This window comes from Hyposmocoma kahamanoa, unplaced genomic scaffold (genome assembly GCF_003589595.1).
Source record: "Hyposmocoma kahamanoa isolate Upper Pololo Valley unplaced genomic scaffold, ASM358959v1 78, whole genome shotgun sequence".
Classification (NCBI taxonomy): Eukaryota; Metazoa; Arthropoda; class Insecta; order Lepidoptera; family Cosmopterigidae; genus Hyposmocoma; species Hyposmocoma kahamanoa.
Window position 1 is genome coordinate 7175474 of NW_020653945.1, and position 20021 is coordinate 7195494.

Below are 20021 nucleotides of genomic sequence, written 5' to 3' on the forward strand. Positions count from 1 at the left end.
CCTGTCAGATCGAAAGAATTTTTCTCTCGATTCTGTTCGATCCTTGTATTAAATTTTATAACGAAGATTACAAATTTTTCCTGATCTACATGTTCTCGAGACTCGAACAATCAACAACTCCAGAGAATTCCTCGTAGAAAAGCGAACCATGAGTCGGGTATATTTTTGGTGGTGGTGTTTGTGATTGTAGTTGTATTTGCATTTAGGAATGAAACTATTTTTCCGGATTTAAATCGTGTATATTTGTTTTTTCAAACAAACCGACGTTTCGGGCCCTTTACAGGTCCCGTGGTCACGGTTGACTGAGGTGGTTTCATTCCTATGTGTAACAATCGCGAAAACCTAAGAACTCGATATGTATTTGCATTATTTATTTTATTAATTTTATGCCGAGAGAGGGTGGAAAAATTAACTGCATGAAAAAAATATTCCACATAAGTGCAGTTATTCACATTCAAAAGAGCTCCATGTGGTAGAGTTCGTCCAGAGAAGTATCACCACCTTATCTATTTCTGCCGCCAAGCAGTTATGTAAGCATTACTGCGTTCCGGTTTTGAACGATAATTAAGGGTGCTTGTGAAATTACAGGCACATGGGACTTGTTAACTTATGTCTCAGGGTGACCGGCAATTTAAAGCTCCGAGTGGCACAGCATTGCTATGGACATTCGTGTCGTAAAAAAGGTATTTCGAACGATTTACCCTTCACTTTGATTAGCAAAGTAATTTACGAAATAATTTATTAAATTTTTATTAACGAAGGTGAACTTTCCCCGTTTCACGAATCAAGAAAGTACTTACCTGCAAGCAGGTCCAGCAACGACCCTGATAACCTCATGGTGAGCTAGATGATGTATGGCAGCGGGTGCATCTCTTGATGCCGTATCCCCGTGGCCTAGTCGCCCGTCTTCCCCGGCGCCCCAGGACCAGACTGCGGCGCACGAGGAGCAGCATAGAAAGTGCCGACCGGCAGAGTGACATGCCACTTGCGTTATTGTCTTGCTTTCAAGACCTGACAACAATGTTAAGTTTATTAAATCAAATGAGGAGTGTCGGAACAATAACCAACATTTAATTAACACTAGTCTCAAAAGAAATAGGAAAACATAAAAATCAGCTTAACACATTTCGCCGAGCCTAACACAAAAATGGTCGGAAAAGAATCTCCTCGCGAATATATCTGTAGGTGAGAGGTTAAGTCCCGTAAATCCGTACTTCGGAATTTAGAGCGGTTTACACATGGCGGCTTTTAGCAGCAATGCAACACGCGATGCAGTGGCGATGCAATCGCTAATCGTCTACCTTTACACACGCGCACAATTTTAAGCAGCAATGCAAGCGCACGACTGCTTCGATACAAACGCGCGATTGCATCGCTATACTTGCAATTTATAGGCGATTGCATCGATGCGATCGCGCGTTTGTATCGTTGCAATCTCGCGTTTGTATCGCTGCTCAAACTCGCCGTATGTAACCACTCTAGATGTTTTTAACATTGCTTCAGAATGCTAAAAATTACGCAATGGTAAAAGACATTAAGTCATATCGTTGTTTGTTTTTTATATATTTAATTTGACCTTAACATTGAATTTAACTGCCGAATTAAAAAGCCCCTTTCTCTTTAAAACACTCTGTAGTAAAAATTACTATTTGGCACTTACAGTTTTTAGATGAAGGTGTGTCGAGAGGGATTGGCTAGGACTTTAGGCAGAATGTGAAGTCGGCACAAGAAGGAATGTTGAGCAAATTTCATATAAAATAGATATTTCTATAACTTGCCTGGCACGAGTTGCGGTGTCATCGTATCATAAGGCAGAGTGTACACGGCGCCGTCATGAGTCAACAGTAATGCCAATTTCTCAGCGCAGGCGATTTGCTGTATGCGTAACGTTCCTATATGTAACGGGCCAGAACCAACTGACACTACTTCTTGAGCTGATTCTGTACACTGTAATGTAAAGGTGAGATTTACAGGTATATGAATAGACTTTTTAGATTGCCTCAATGGACCACCAACTACGTTCACCATTATTATTTATCACGCTCACAAGACTCATTTACATAGTTAAGCTTCTTCGCATTTAAAGCGACTTGCAAGCCACACCATATCCCAGTGCAAGCAGCTTGCACGGTGTGTATGTGCTTAACAGGGCACCTTGCAAGGTGTAACAATGACCGCTGGCCCGATGGTGACGTATACAATGGTAACTTATATTGGAGTTACAGCAAATTTTTACATGCAATGAATTAATGTTGACTGAAAATGCCAAAAAGACGGTGAAAATTAAAACCAGGCCCCAAACAAAAGTTATGACATGAAATATATTTATAATATACTTTCCCAATGGTTTACTAATGAATATGGCACCGCGAATGATTACTTACAGTAACGAACCCCTTAAGCGGAGGTAGCAGCGGTGCACCCAGCCTTTCCATATGACACAATAAAGCAATACCAGCCTTGCGTACTTCCATCAATCCGTCGCCGCTAGGGATGTTTAGTTCTCTGCAAAAAAAATAAGTTGAGTTTCGGTTTGGAAATATAAAATAATGTGGACCATGCTATCCTCCATTTGTAGGAAAAAATTATGGTATAATACCCCAACACGCGTTGTTGATTTACAAAGTGTCCCTAATGTAAACGTGCAAAAGTTTTGACATAATTTTCATATAATGTTCTGTTATCTAATATAAACCCCGTAACACAAAAAGTAATCAAATATTTTTTAAGGAAAAACATAAATATATATTTTTTACAAATACGCACGACTAAAATAATACACATCTTAAAATATTTAAAATTTCATTTAATTTATGTCCATAATTTTCGTCCCACATTTTTTTGAAATAAATTCATTGGGTGCAGAGTTACCAAAGTTTTGCTTTTTATTTTTCCAGTAATGTTTTTATAATATGTGAAAATAAGCAATGTTGATTATGATATACTCACTTCAGAAAGATTTCCGTGGGATTATTTTCAATTACAGGCTCAGTGTTTACAATCGGGTTCGGTGTTGGTACTTTGGCCATACGGCGTAGAAATGGTCCTAGTGGTGCAGTGCATTCTTCAAGGCTAATTCTAGTCCAAAAAAAATTAAACAGAGCGAGTGTTAACAACACAAATACAGGGTCAAATACCAGCATGTTTAAGAGTAACTAAATCACTGTAACAGTCTCATGTTATTTAGCAGTCTACATCAAAGTTATTACTGATGCAGCTTTTGTGCACGTCAATGGGTGCGGATGCGGACGCTGATTTTTGACCTTAACATCAGCACATGTTGATGCGAACGCTATTTTACCTATTTAAAAAAACCGTGAAAAATGTAGAGACCGTTATGAGATATACATGAAAAAGTTTCTAAAATGATTTTGATTTTTTAAATAAATTTATGACATTTGTGAATTAAATAATCTCAGTACGTACAGAATACTAATAAAATCGACCTCAAAAATTCATGGAATTACATCTATTTGCCAAGTTTTCTTGGAATTGCTTACCGGAAAGTGCGCGAAAACGGATTCATTCCCTAGTCCCTTAAATGTGGAATATTTTCTTGAAATTTAAATGGGAAAAAAATCAACCAAATCGGTTCACAAACCGTTTGGAAACTGGAATAAAAACACCGAAGTTATCGCGTAACATACATACAAAAAAAACAAGAATTGAGAACCTCATCCCTTTTTGAAGTCGGTTAAAAATTGCATAAAATCAATGAATCTGCTTAGCCGAATCATATTGAAATTTTATCAAAGGTAAGAACGAAGGCTGAGCTGCTTTTTGGGCTTGCAGTCTGTTTCTGGATGGTGTGTAAACTATTCCAGTGTGTCATATTCTCCACCCCTTTATTCACCACCACGCGGATATCCGCAATGAATATCAGCGCCGATCAATGCGGAGGCTGATGCTTATGCGAATATATTAATTTATGCTAATTATCCATGTATGTGGATACTATTATTCGCAACAACGCAATGTCATTGTTTAAAAAATAAGCGCTCAAGAGAATTCGCGCATATCTAATAATCCTACTGAACTTTGAGGATATAGAAAACCAAAATAGCACTATACCTATTGTCAGGTTGTCGTTTCTGCCTCGGCGGCAGTGTGACCAACACGTCGGCTGCTTTCAACAAAGCTGGTAATTCGGCTCGTCGTGCACATAACTCCACCCACACGCAGAGCGATGTTCTCCAGTCTCCTAGTGGAACATTACAGCCTACTTCCCTGCGAAATCAAAATGCAAATATGGCCACGGATATGTATGTGTCCATCCTACAAAATGCATAAAACATTATTATTATGTATTTGATAATATTGTTGCTGCCTATAATGGCCGTGACACATGCAAGAGTGCGTAAGCGAAATAACTATAGTTATATTATAGAGATGAGACTTCTACTCAGTAGTGACTGAAATAATGATGAGTTGTTATATTTCGTAGTTTGAAGTTAATTCCAGAAGTATGGTAGAGTACACATCAACATTTTTAATGTGGAGAGTCAATTATTTTCCTTGGGGTTATAATTTTTTAAACCCATAACAACCTTAACACATTCACAGCCCCCCATATAAAGGCTGAAATAAACCCCGTAAGCCCACCGGATTTTGTGGGAAATAGTATAAAATTATAGTAGTTGTATTTAACTATCATTAATATTATTATTTTACATTACTACGTATATCCCAATTACATTATTCTTGTTGAAAAATTACACCTTGTATAAAAGACTACCCAATGCACAAGTTCGGGGTTTTGATCTACAAATCCAACCAACATATTTGACACTGAAATACGTTGTTGCGACTCCACATGTATGCGTGGACTTACGGTTGATCATCATCATCTCACATGACGATCAGGACACAGACGAGTATTACATTAACTTACCCAGTAACAACTTGATGTAGGAACTTAGCAGCACTATCAACAACTTCAGCCCAAATTTTCTGCGATCTAGGTGCCTGATTGGCGGCACCCGCGCCCGCGAATAACGCCGCATCGGGCAACGCTCGTACAGCATCCAAAGCATCACGAAGAAGTGCAGAACATACATCTGCATCTTCCCCGCAACGCCACGCACGACGGACTAGAGACAGGGCGAGGCGCAAGGCCGCCCGAGCACCGACACGTGCTAGGCCTATCGCGCTGTAAATATTTTAGTATTATAATAACAATATTGAAACAAAAGCAATACAAATTTGTAAAGTAAACCATACTGATATATGATATATAAAAACCAACACCATTAATTTAAATCAAATACATCAACAGATTATCTTACACAAAATTTGTATATTTGTGTAATCTACCAATGTTATAAATAACAAGGAACAACTATGTTTGTAATTATTTTTACTTGTGTGCTTCTGAAGACCTATATAGAGTCTGCTAAATGTACTGCAACTTTAGTTGGTTAGCTAAACAAGTGTACTCAAAGATAAATAAACAAGATAATATAGCTTAATTTAGAATGAAATTAAAAATACAATACAACCCATAATTGGAAATTATATACCTCTCGGAATCATCAGTATGTTCCTCAGTCTCCTCTTGGGTTTCCCCAACTTCTAATGATTTGTTAAGTGAGCCAACTACATTACTCAAAGCTCTATTACTGACTCCATGTGCAGGTTTCTTTTCTAATGCTTTGCGCTTCACTTCTTTGTGATTATTTTGGTCTCTGTCAAAAAATAAACTTCTTCATAAATGAAAAAATATTACAAAGGAATGATTGTACCTATAAAACTCGTATAAGAACTGATTGACATTGTATATGGTTGTTCAGGACAAGAAATGTTCAATTGCATGTACTCAATTATTTTTATTATACTCAAATATTTAAATTATTCATACTCAGAATAAATTAAACAAGCTTTAGAATATAACCTAGCGAACAAAATCTACATTGTGAAAGGTTTTACCATATTTTTATAGCAAATGTAAATATGAACAACAATATCAGTAATATCGGAAATGAAACTATTTTTCCGGATTTAAATAGCGTATATTTGTTTTTTCAAACAAACCGACGTTTCGGGTCCTTTACAGGTCCCATGGTCACGGTTGACTGAGGTGGTACAGTCTTCAACCAGTCATGTGTAATATTGATGCAAACCACCCTAATTTTTCACTATAGTAACAAAAGTTATTAATTAAATACCTTATTTTTAATTTTACTAAAAAAACATTCCAATTTACGCTACATTAAGTTTTACAAATTATTTTATTAAATGAATTTTTATTAAGTTCAATTTATTATTAAATATTCATAGAAATCAGAATAAACTAAAACATATTAATTAGTACTGCAGTCTTATGTCTGTTTGGGATTTTTCATTAGAGGAAATACTGGATCCCAAACTGGTGGTACGGAGAAACCATCTTCCCTGTTGAAATTAGGATGTTTTTTAATTTCAATAGCCTCTCGCAGCATCCTGGGTAGATAACGGACTTCTTTTGCAAGGACCTGGGGTTTGTCAAACTTCATTGAATGTGTAGGTAGGTAGTCACATGCTCGCAGACTGCAGACTTGTTTACGCGACGGTGTTTGACATCAGCTCTATTTCTTTGACGCGGGTACAAATACTTCGCTTTGTCTGTCCAATATAAGAGAGACCGCAATCACAGTCAAGCTTGTAAACTCCTGCATCCTGTAAGGGGATGTTACATTTCACGGGTCTCAGGAACTGAGAAATCTTCCTCAGGGGCTTGAAATAGGTCTTGATAGATGCACGCCTGAGAACTCTTCCGATCTTGTCTGTAACACCTCTCACGTAAGGTAAGATGGCAGGTCTTCGCTCGACTGTTGGTTGTTTCACGTACACATTCAATGAAGTTTGACAAACCCCAGGCCCTTGCAAATGAAGTCCGTTATCTACCCAGGATGCTGCGAGAGGCCATTGAAATTAAAAAACATCTTAATTTCAACAGTGAAGATGGTTTCTCCGTACCACCAGTTTGGGATCCAGTATTTCCTCTAATTAAAAATCCCAAACAGACATGAGACTGTAGTACTAATTAATATGTTTTAGTTTATTCTAATTTCTATGAATATTTAATAATAAATTGAACTTAATAAAAATTCATTCAATAAAATAATTTGTAAAACTTAATGTAGCGTAAAATGGAATGTTTTCTTTGTAAAATTAAAAATAAGGTATTAATTAATAACTATTGTAACTATAGTGAAAAAATAGGGTGGTTTGCATCAATATTAGACATAACTGGTTGAAGACTGTACCGCCTCAGTCAACAGTGACCATGGGACCTGTAAAGGGCCCGAAACGTCGGTTTGTTTGAAAAACAAATATACGCGATTTAAATCCGGAAAAATAATTTCATTTCCTATGTGTAACAATCGCGAAAACCTAAGAACTCGATAAATATCAGTAATATGTTTAAAAATTATATGAATAAATATTTTACACCATATTAAAAACTATTAACTTTGCAATTACTAAACAATCAATGAAAAGAAGTGTTGAAAATTGCCAATTAAAGAATGGAATGAAACCAGTGAACCATGGAACTTGTAATGTTTTTATCAATGTTACTATGCAATACATACTGACCTAAATATGCTAGTAATTTATCCATTAAATTTTTCAGTTACTTTATTTATAGATAATAAATAAGTTTTGAAATTGACTTTATTCAAGCATTTCTGACAAAAAAAAAATATTACATAAGTGGGTTTTTGACAAAATGAGAACTGGTGTAAATGGAAATAGAGAATTCAAAAATATGAAGTCCAAATTCTTTGATTAACAACAAATGAGTGGCTGTATTATGTCTGTTTATCTTATTTTGTAAGCTTTGGCTTATGTCCCATTGAGGACAATTCTGCTAGTGTTTGGGTAATTTTAATAATAAAATATTCTAAAAATTATGGCGATCGTCGCCAGTGAATGTAAAGAATAATCTCATGTCTGTCGATATTTTACCATTGTGGAAAGAATTCGAAATATTTGTTTTATAAGGAATTTAGAGATATTAAGTGCCTAATAATGCTTTAGAGTTAAACAAAGTTTAATTATCCCACTAACATCATAAATGTATAATTTCACACATTCATTATCGAATAAATCAAAATCTATATAGCTTTTTCATTTAAAAAAAACCGACCTCAAAAGTTCGTGGATTTATACCTGAAAGTGAACGGAACCCCTATCATTCATCCACTAGTTTGCTACCCTTAGAGGTGGATTATTTTCTTCAAATCTAAATGGGACCAACCTCTACCTTACCTGGTACCTCAGTCAGAATCATCAGTAACAGTCCACAAATCACGAGCAATCGCCTAACATACAAACAAAAAAAAATACAGTCGAATTGAGAATCATCCTTTTTTGAAGTCAGTTAAAAAGGCTAAATATTTATTTTTGATCAATTTATGTGCTATAAAGATATCATTGATAATGATAACTGTGACGTTTATATATTGTATTATAAATTCTTTCCATAAAGTCAAGTCTTGGTGAATTTATCTTTTGTTAGTTTTAGGTAGATAGGGATGCCAAGTTTTCAGTCCATTATGAATTTATGCATTTGTTTAATTTTAATGTTTCCAAGCAAAAGTTTGGATATTGTTATTCATAGTCAACCACACTATAATAGCTGAAAGGTATTTTATTGTTTGATTAGCACATTGGGAATGTCTTATGTGGGAAATGGACAGAGGCTAATTTAAAAATAAATACCTAATAACAGCTACAAGGTGTCTATTGCATAGCACAATGAGACGACGGATTTGTGAGATGAATGGACAACTGACGGCTGTATTAACTGCTCTCACTCTCTGCTCCCAGACTAAAGAATCCATTAGGCTTTGTAGGCATTCTGGACCTAGAACATACCATTATCATCAATTTCTTACTTAATTATTGTAGAGTGAAAAGTGTCTTACTTACACCCATAGATTCAGTATATAGGTATATTGAATTACTTATACCCATAGATTGGCAATGCAAGTGAAAGAGCATTAGTATACACGTATGTTAGAGCAAGATGGGTAGACGAGACCACTTCATTATACGCTATGAGCCTAGGGTCAGCTGACAACGAAACAAATTTTGTTTATTTTTGAAAAATAATTGGGTTTAAAATGTGAAATAGTGTTAAATGGACATTTATTAGTCATGGTAACGTGTTCAGTGCCCTGATGTAACTCATCTAAAAAGGAAAACTCTCAGAATTGTACATTTCACATGTAAGTACTATTTCAATTTTTAGCTGTCTAAAAGCACTACCATAAAAGTTTTTTACACAAAATTTATCCATAAAATTATACCATTCAAGTGCATTAATAACCCAAATGCATACGAATTCAATTAAAAAATATATCAAATATGTGAATTTCTCAAAAACATCACCCCTCTTTCATAGAGATTGACGCAATCAATAATATGTTATTGAGATGTCATTAACTGAAAAAAAGAAAAAAGGCGTGGCTTGCATACAGCCAAAATCATCTTCATACTTAATATTATTGAATCAAAAATTTCTGGTTTTAGTAGTTTATATTTAATGATTATTATTACATTATTTTTTGTTTACATTAAAACGAAAATTTCTTTTAATAGCGTAGTTGAGCACTCATTTTTTTTATGTTAATTATTGTTGCTGATTCAGATTTTCTCAAAACATTGAAGTACGACAGAAATGGCTAATAATGCTAAAGAGAGAAGACTCGGTTCCCAAAAAGTTTTCAAACTTATGCAGCAAACACTTTGAGGAAAAATGCTTTTCCTTTAGAGGCAAGCAAAGAGTAAAGCTACATTCTGGTTCTGTACCCACATTATTCATGTATGTCTTACAATTAATGGATTTTTGTGTAGTACTACTTTCATCTTTCTGATTTATTGTTGACAAATAAGCTATTTGTTAGAGTTCTGTTCTGTTCCAAAATACGATACTCATATAGGATCACTTGTGTGTCCATCTGTCCGCCTGTCACAGCCAATTTACTCCAAACCTACTGGACTGATTATTTTGAAATTTGGTACACATATGCATTTGTGTGACCAAAACGTGAAACATAAATAAATTAATTCTGAATTTGAAGTCACCATTGGGAGGGAAACGTCTCAAGTATATATTTTTTGTAATTCTGAAATATAAATATTTATATTTCAAAATTATAATATATAAATAATAATATATTAAGTTGTTTAAGAAAATAGACGAACATTGATCATTCTCCCCTTTATCTTCGAAACAACTGAGCCTAAAGTTTTGACAAAAATACAGAAATTGTGTTTAAATCTCACAGTGTTATTTATCTTGGGTGAAAGTCCCCTTTACCTAACATCCTATGGCACTGCCAGAAGGTGATAGTAGCTTTCTTAATTTTGTATTGAATCATTAATTAACTAGTTAATGAACATCTCGGCATTTTGTGATAACACATTTTGGTGAATACAACGAAGTGAAATGCTGGTGTAATATGTTAATCGATATTAAAGTTAAATCAGTAGATGGCACAACACTATGTATCTTGCACACATGCACATTATAATCACACAGATGTATTTTTGTTTTGGTCTCGTCTCCAATACTTCAGGGCCAATCTATGGATATACTAAATCTATGCTTACACCTGATAATGACATGTTATATGCACAATTGTGCAAACATTCCTTATCTTTAATGATTAAGTATCATGCTGTCTCTAGTTTTAGTTTAATAAAGTAAAGGACAGTATTATAGTTCACAGACCAAATTTACTAATCTATTTTCTTAAATTTGCGTTTCTTACTCAAAGTGTCTGCAAAACTGTTATTAATAATATCATGTAGTCAATTACTGCCCTATTGAGGAATTTATTTAGATTTATTTACATTTAAAAGAATATCAGAAAAAGGTGTCTTTATAAAAACACTAAATAGGTACTTAATTAAACTGGTTAACATAATTTAGTTACCTGGATCTTGTTTCCACTTTATTTCGTCAATAACATGGATGGATGGTGGAGGAGGTACAATTTTGGACTGGATGGCAAGTCTAAGCTCTTCTTCAGAGGATAGTATGGAGCATGGGCCACACGCGCAACCCGAGTGAGGACCACACAAACCATCACAACAATTGCATGTTAGAATCTTTAAAAAAATATCAATATCACATGTGATAATGTGTAGTACTATTTTAAATGTTCTGTTGTTTTTGTTTTAATAACACTTACCCGCAGTCCACAATAATATTTTCCACTATCCCCAAGTTTCGCTGTAACACCCGCACTATTGACCAAGCCATTTGATGCTTTGAAATAAACTTCCCTGTCTTGCAAGAGACTGTTGAACAACGTGGTCAGAGCGTCAGGGTCATGCAGGGCTTCTTGCAAGTCAGGGTTTAACCATTTAGCGTCTAAATGATGTTGTGGTCGAAATATGAAATCGTCTTGGTCGTCAGGGACAGACATTTTCGCAACCGGTCCTTTCGACACACTTTATTTAATCCATTCTTGTAGATATTGAATTGGAACCCGGCGCTAATTCGCGCCGTAGGCGATAATCCATCAGAAACAATAACTCTTCATTTCGAAACCACACAATAGAGAATAAAATAATAAATAAATTCACCAAATTACTTCGGTCAATCAATCGAAATCCGAAAAAAGCAACTGTCAAATTATTTTACAATTGTTCCGTTTCACGTATAATGTTATTTTTACAGTTGATAGCAACTATAAACATGTTGGAGCGTGTGTAATGTTCGGTAATTTTCCAAAAAAAATCGAATACTGGAAACTCGATGAAAAATTGGGAAAATATTTATATAAATATTTCGAAGGCTCATGTTATGTTTTCTACGTTTAGAAATATAATTTTATTTATCGTGAATTTTATACAATGGTCGGAAATAGTGTTCCACTCAACATTCAACAGGTGACTTTTTTATCACCAACCAATTTTTAACATTATGATCGTTGATAAAAATATAACATGTAGTGTTTTTTTTTATTTTAGTATCACCCAGTATATAAATGCTAAGATATTACTTCGTAAACTTATCCTAAAACGGCCATGATTTTAGGCATAATATACCATATACCGGGTGGAAATTTGTAATGTCACCTGGAGGGAAAGTACTCTAAATACTGGAGATAGAAATTTTTACTTAAAGGAAACATTACTTTATTTTTTAAAAGAAATAAAACTGCATTCATAGATTTTCGAAAATTTCTAGCAACACGTGGGAATCGAACCCGCTTTAATCTGAAAAAAATGCACCCTGCACTTTTATTGCATCGGTCGATAACCCTAATTATAAGAATAATATCTCTCTCACAAAATTGGTTAATTAAATGAAAAAAAAAAAACCTTGAAATCTTAACGTATTTTAATAAAACGAAAAAAATGGTAATCTAACTAATTAGTTGCTCGAAATGAGCTCCATTTTCTTGAATACACAAATTTAATCTTTTAACGAATTCATTTTGAGTAACTTTAATAACTCCAAATTTCATGGTTTGTAAGAGAGATTTCATCCTTATAATTGACTCTATCGATTGATTTAATAAACGTACGGAGTGCATTTTTCTAAAGATTTTAGCGAGTTCGATTCCCGCGTGTGGCTAGCAATTTCCGAAAATCTTTGAATGCAGTATTATTTCTTTTTAAAAATAAAGGAATGTTTCCTTTAAGTAAAAAATTCTATCTCCAGTATTTAACGTACTCTCCTTCCAAGTGGCATTACAGATTTCCACCCTGTATAACACACTCCAGCCGAAGCAACTGTAACATTCCTCTGCGTGTCAGCTCCGTCAATGCACACCGCCCGCGTGTCATGATCGTATTCAAAGTCAGTACGGCGGTCGATCAGTGGCGCGTGCTAATTATGCTTAATTAAAAACTTAATAACCTTAACAAAACAACCGCAATTATTTAAAGAATCTATACCATAACAGTTACAACTACACGTGAGACAAAAGTAGAATTTGACGACTTCGGTGGCCGAACGGTTAATACTGTGCGAGATGTCGAGGTCCCATTTTTTTTAATGGAAATTTTTCTACGACCCAACAAAGCATATGCAGTAGCGGATTTGCCTTAAGGCCCAGTAGGCCCGGGCCTAGGGCGGTCAGATTTTCGGGGCGGCCAATCGTAAAAAAACCGTTCTAAAAGTTTTATTTAAATCTGGAACCTCCGAAAATATTAAAAACTAGCAGCTGTTATAGTTAACTAAATTTCTGAATCGATTTCTATAAAATTTGGCAATAAAGTAAATTAATTATGTAGTCTAACAATATGTGTTGAGTGCTGAGAAAGGAGCGGCTGGTACTGACAATATGGCCTGGGGCCTAGGGCAGCCAAGACTGCATATCCGCCACTGAGCGTATAAGTAGTGTTGGGTCATAGAAAACTTTCCACTTTGAAAAAATCATATTTTGCAGAAATATGAATATTTTTCCAGTATTATTCCACACCTGCCAAAAGTTGAAGTACTCCACCACCTCTCCACCACCACCACCTCTTGTTGGTCACAAACTAAACCCATCTAAGGGTCGTATTCCAGAACTGTACTCAATCCTGATTTGAGCAGATTTGAGTATGATTTCAAGCAATGGAAATACGACCCTAGTGGCAAGGACTTGAGTATAATTTCTAGTGCTTTGAATCATACTCAAGTCCTGACTTGAGCATTGAGTAGAGTTCTAGAATACGACTCACTCTTACGAATGCTCCTTGTGTGTATATTGTTCTGTGTAGGAACGTCTCTGAATTTCAGCCTAATATGGTAGTGGTGGAGTTCTTGGAAGTTTTTTCTTTGTGGTGAAATATTTTTTATTTCATTTTTCTTTATGTGGCTTTTAGCTGTAGATATGTACTACATACGTACATTTATTTCTTAATTTACGCTAAATAAAATTTCAAAAGATATTTCTAAACGTAGAACATAATATAAGCCTTCGAAATTATATTTTTCCAAGTTCTCGGAAAATTTCCAATATTCGAAATTTTTCGGTTTCACCTGACTTCGTGCACGTAGTTTGTCTATAACTGCCTAATTTGATACAAGGCATGCAAATTAATGTAAAAATATACTAAGGAACAAACATATTGTGAATAACAGAAAAAAAATACAAATTAATTTAAAAATTACTTATTGTATGTATATTACATTTAAACAATTATATTTTATAGGTAGTTAAACATATCGACGGTTAACAGGCAATACCTTGTTTATTTGTAATATTGCTGTTTAATTTCCTCGCAATCGAAGTGAAAAGCAGAGTGTATAACTCGTTCATAACCCATTTTACCCTCGACTTAAGTATCCACTCTCGCCTGGGGCTCGGATGAATGTACTCGACTCGGATAAAATGACGCGTTTTATGCACTTGTTGTACAATCAGCTATTTATTGTCATAGAATATTATAGTAATATTAAACTTAACAAAAATTATATTGTTTCATTATTATTTTATTTTTGACCAAGAATCTACAAAATGTAATAACTCGTATTCCACATGTCAGTACAAATGTAGTTTTATAATTTGAAGTAATGCTTCGTAAACCACATTTTTATTAAAACTAAAGCAAATGTTAATTAGTTTAAGATGTTGAAGTAACGTAAATTGTTAATAAAATAAGACCAAGTTTTTACCAAAAGTAAAATTAGACGTAAAAAAATTAACATTATTTTATAGTTTATTGTAAAGTTCAGTCAATGTGGCATACGAGGTATTGCCTATTAACCGTCGATATCCGACATAAACTCATTCAATTCAGTACAAGCTTGGTAAAAAAGAGTATGGATTTAATGAGGGCGCCTAAATCTAATATATGGCAACCCGATATACTACAACGTAAAATGTTTAGATACTTTTTATTTTTATTTATTGTTAAATTCGTGTGTCTGGGCGCTAAAAGTTCCCAGACACACGACGCGAAAACTTTTTTACGCTTTCACGTACTTTAAAGGCGAATTCGAATTCTATTTACTAGGCAACAACATTTAAATTCCTCTGAATAATACAACCGCGCGGTCGCTAAGTGGACAAAAGCTTAGCCAGCCTCGTATGAAATTCTCCAAACTCTTCTCTTCTTTCCAAAATAGGATGAACCCAAAATCATCTACGCCTTTTTTTATTCTTCTTCTTTGCATTATTTGTATAAGTAATAATGCAATTACAACTTGTTTCTTTTTAGTTATACTTCGCATAATTTTAGTAATTGGAGATTAGAGATTCGAGCAGGTTTAATAATTATAGTAAAATAAATAGGATAAATGGGAAAATAAACCATTTATTGTTTGTACATTTTATTTTAATAAAACAAAATAACAATTTAAAACTAATTTTCGGATAATATCGCGGTTTTTTAGATTTACTTTACTCTCGACGTTTCGAAGGCTGAATCCTTCATGGTCACGGTGCGAAATGAGATGTTGGTCGTCTTCGTCGTCTAACATTCGCGAAAACTTACAATTCAAATCAATCAGATTCCAAAACACTTTCATCGAGATATTCTACCCCAGAAAAGTCTATTGTATCTTGGCTAGACATTCCGGCAACAACAGGATCATCTGAATCACATGAATCTGAAGTGGTCTCGCTACTGCTATCATCTCTGAGGTTAATAACAAATTTTTCAATGTTGTCATACATAGTCATGCCTCTCTCATAACACTCTTGTTCAATTTTAATAACATGTTGGCATGAATTTTTCCAATCTTCGGCAGTAATCGCTTGGAATGCTTGTTCAGCTGTCATCTGTCGGAATAAAAATATTATTGATTATGAGTTCAACTTAATAACATTAAGAAAAACGAATTATGAACTAGATCCCTACCTTTATATCAATGGACCCTACATTGACAGAGGCAATTTTATAAATTCAATAGGATTGAGGTCACAATGATATGGTTGAAGCCGTACCACAGTGTGACCATGATCCCCCAAAATTTGGTCAATTTCTTAAACGGCCTCTGGTTTGTGGTGCTTTACAATAATTAACAATTCAGGTTTACACATCATTTCATCAAATTGTATGTTGTTTTGTAGCAACTATAGCTTTACATCAGCAACTTTTGTTGCACTGGTTAAGGCCTTATTGATGACTACCGAATGGTAAGGAGCATTGTCCATAACAATAATAGAAGGCTCTGTCAAATTGGGAATTAATTTCTCGGTAACCCATTTAGTGAAATTTGCTCTATTCATTTCAGAATGAAAATCTTAATTCTTGTTTGTGCCACTGAAAATTAATAGTGCATTTGGAACAAACCCCTTTTCACTCCCAGCATGCACAATAATATATATTTTGCCTTTAGATATATTGTGTCGCACTCCACTAATTTCAATTGATTGACAACATTTTTTAAGCTTGTAAGATAAGTGTATGCAGCTCTCATCCAAGAAAATAACCTGTTTTTGGAGTTCTTGAGGCAAATTTCTATCATGCATTTAAATTTTTAAATATTGTTCCCTCTTTGCTGCTATATTAGGCTTCTCCATTAGTGCCGATCTGTCTGTTTTACATTTTTTGTAAATAAACCCAGAGAATGTAATATATTTCTTAGATGTTCACAGCTTCCATTAAATCCCAGATCTTCTTTAACTACAGGTAATACATTTCGTAGTGTAGGCACCTGAGAAAAAAAGAATAAGTTTTTGTTTATTATATAATACTGTTTTTTTATTGAAGGATGTGGCATTAACTGCTTATGCTTTTTTACCGTGTAGAAGAAATGAACCTTTTGTCTAATTGCGCATAGGTCGAAATCATCGAGATCTTTCTTTGGTCGACCTTTCCTATATTTACCAGGTGTAGAAAAAACGCCATTATTTTTTTCACCCTCTTCAACAATTTTTTTATGGTATTGACAGATTTATCTAAAATAAATATGAAACATACACAAATATACAAAAATACCAATTTTTTTAAATTTTAAGTCTTGAAAGGATCAAAAATATAAGTCAACTTATAAATGATACGTAAACATAACCTTAGTTAATCTTTTGTCAACTAAACACAAAAACTCGTTAATTGTATATTACAGATAGTGCAAAGTGTGTAATTCGACTTGTAGGATGTAATAATAATGTAATTTTTTGCATAAATACCTGTCATATTGGCTGTTCTCTGATAAACATTGTTAATTTGAGACAAAATTTGTCCCGCTTGAGATTCAGCCAAACATCGCAAAAATACTTGGTATATCACTGCTGTACCACTACTACGAATCGAGAATCGAGAATTTACAGAACTTCGTATAAAATCACTCAGCACATACAGTAATAACACAGAAGCTACTGGCTATTTGACAGCACTGACATTTTTAATAGTGTTGCCACAAATATCTTTTTTTAGTTCCAGTTTTCACCGCGTCGTACTCTTTTTTGCCAAGCTTGTAAATAGCAAGAAAATTAAGACACATCACAGCTGTCAATTTTTAGCTTCCACAGACTAAATGTTTATAAGATTTTTAAAATGGCGTTGTGCATACATACAAATGTGTTGTCGTTTAATTTGTTTTAAATTCTATTAGAAGCAAAACTACTGTACCTTTAATCCATTTATGAAGATATTCAAATGGATACGGATATACTGATTGAAAGTAAAGACTGTTTCTACGGTAAGCGCTGTAATAATAGCTGTAATTTACGACTTTTGTTTCGAATGATTTGGCTGGCAAAAACAATGTGCGGGACACATGTTATTGACCCGGCGTGGCGTAAAGGTTTAAATAACTTTGTTTGGGTACAACCTTGAGCTCTTTATGAAATTTCATCGCAATAAACTGCCACGTAAATAATTGTAGAATCTTTATTTACGTGGAGTGGAGTTACTGTAGAGTAACAAAGATGTTTCTCGCCTACGATTATACTAGTAGCCAGTAGTAAAGTGGTAAACCTTTACTGCTCATCTCTGTCATCGTTACTGTGCTGTAAAACGGGGAATTTACATACGTATTTAGTAAATCAATATTGTGAGGAATATATTATTAAAAGTTTTATTTCAGGAGATGATTTTTTGGACCAGCTCACAAAAGATTACCATTGGTCGTCGTTACTGGACGCCGCTGATGCGACTCCCAGCGAAATTTTAGCTGACGCTGCACCAATTCTGGTTCCTCCAGTATCCCCTATATTGAGTGTTAAGTCGTCGCCTACAGAAAGCAGTAATTCAGATTCTGGGAGTGAAGATGACTCTAAAAAGTTGGTTTCTAATTTAACCTTATGTTATTTGTAATTGATTCCATTATGCTTTTGCTTTTAAGTAGATAAGGATTAGAAAATCTAATAGATGTTGCATGAATGTATAATGATGGATCTCTTGAAAGACATGTACAGTCAACAGCACATCAAGCTATACACTTGAAATTATACAGTTTGAATATTGTTTCCATTGCAACAGAACAAGATCCATATGTGTGTACATTATTATGAAAGGTAAACGATTACAAATAGTATTTATTCAGGATTGTAATAGGCCTGTATGTTACATTAACTATGTAATTTTACGTAATTATGAAACATTTATATTTGTACTATAGTAAATATAACTCATCAAAAGGTAACAATACTCTATGTGACATATGTCTACTAGACAGAGAATGTGTAAACAATTACATGACACGCTATCAAAACATTGAGTCTTGAGCTCTGAAATAATATAAATGTTGCAATTTCATACTTATTCCAAAGTAAGATTAACAGCACTTTTATGCTTAAGTTACTCAGCAAAGTGTCTTGTGAAAATGATTAGATATCCATTGCAATTTTGCATTTGAATATTGATATTGTACATCTTAAAAACATTAACAACATATAAACTTGTGAAGTTTCAGCAGACACTGCAAGAGATGATTACTGTAGATATTCTAGTGTGCCTAGAACTGAACAAATGCATATCAGGTTTCAATGAAGTACCAAAAAAGATATTTAATAGATAGATATAGATATATGAATTCTTATATATACAAAATTGTGTTCAGCTTTGTACATGCTAACACAGGTTATCTCATTCTGAGCCTAAACAGTACATAGAAGCTGATAAAATATGTATTATTCTATTTTGTGCCTACAGCAGTTCAAGTGGTACCTCAGAGAGGCAATCATCACAGTCCCCATTTGACTGGATGTCAAGTTTCGATGATGACCCACCAAATAATCTAAACCCTGAGGATGTAGAGCAGTTTTTGCAGATGACAGGTATTTTCTTGACATATGACATAATCCAAGTGATGGGATGAAAAAGTCTTGTGCTTGTCCCTAGTAGTACTACTAAGGATGCACATTACAATTAGATCTTTTGAAGATTGATTAAGTGCATATAATCCAATGATTTTTTCATGCAATACAAAGCCAAAAACATCGTCTAGATCAAAAAGCAATAAACATTTTGGAATATCATTAAATTTGAACAAAACTCGATTTACAACAAGTATTTAGTTGTAAATAGTTTTTGCCGTCAATTTCAGGCATTCATGGTTTTTAACCTGATTTAAACCTTACGGCGTTAACAAAGCGCCGGGTGAATCTCACCCAGGATATTCTGGTTGCTTGCCCACCTCAGGTCACATCACATTTTTTAAGTTATTTATACATATAAAGTTACTACTTTATTAAAAGTTTAATACCAGCCTTAAAGTAGCCTTGAAGTTGTTGAATAAAAATGTAATTGTCAACTTTTATGAAGCTGGAATATCTCCTTAGACAAATAACACTATATTACTTAAGTATTGTGATTTATGTACAGGTTGAAACAAATAAAAAGGTCTCAACATATTTTAGCTAAAGATCAACATTTGTACAGTGAACCAAAGCTTTTTTTCAGGAATATCATGTAATATTCCTACTTAAATTTTTTTGTTGTGATTACCAAAAAAAATGTGACTGTACATTTTTATTATATATTGTAGGAGTGGCTACAAATTATTCAGAGAAATACAAAATGAAAATGCCTATTGTGAATATCTATATACTACTGTAGTCAAGCAATACTGAAAAAGAATCATAAATGTATATATTTAAAATTTTTTGGCAGCTCCCATTGTCCGGCCAACAACACCA

General features: G+C 34.1%; 2 protein-coding genes across 3 annotated transcripts in view; one reads left to right on the forward strand and one right to left on the reverse strand.

The window, feature by feature from the left end:
• Positions 1–11420, reverse strand: part of LOC113233295 (probable E3 ubiquitin-protein ligase HERC2) — a 98226-nt gene extending 86806 nt beyond the window's left edge. The window contains exons 1-10 of the mRNA XM_026468365.1: positions 11184–11420; positions 10926–11100; positions 8704–8848; positions 5520–5699; positions 4892–5149; positions 4072–4227; positions 2950–3078; positions 2385–2505; positions 1779–1947; positions 801–1011 (exon numbers count right to left, since the gene is read on the reverse strand). Of these exons, the coding sequence (XP_026324150.1) occupies positions 801–1011; positions 1779–1947; positions 2385–2505; positions 2950–3078; positions 4072–4227; positions 4892–5149; positions 5520–5699; positions 8704–8848; positions 10926–11100; positions 11184–11420 (1781 nt within the window). The remainder of the gene's footprint in view (positions 1–800; positions 1012–1778; positions 1948–2384; positions 2506–2949; positions 3079–4071; positions 4228–4891; positions 5150–5519; positions 5700–8703; positions 8849–10925; positions 11101–11183) is intronic.
• A 6086-nt stretch (positions 11421–17506) lies between these two features.
• The window catches only part of LOC113232937 (cyclic AMP-dependent transcription factor ATF-6 alpha), a 14244-nt gene continuing 11729 nt past the window's right edge, over positions 17507–20021 (forward strand). Inside the window, exons 1-3 of one of the 2 annotated variants that reach the window (XM_026467845.1) lie at positions 17507–17581; positions 17972–18164; positions 19036–19160. In XM_026467845.1, coding sequence (XP_026323630.1) covers positions 17539–17581; positions 17972–18164; positions 19036–19160 — 361 coding nt within the window. In that variant the 5' untranslated portion in view covers positions 17507–17538. Of the gene's footprint in view, positions 17582–17968; positions 18165–19035; positions 19161–20021 lie in introns of both variants that reach the window. The other variant, XM_026467844.1, reaches the window with a different exon arrangement.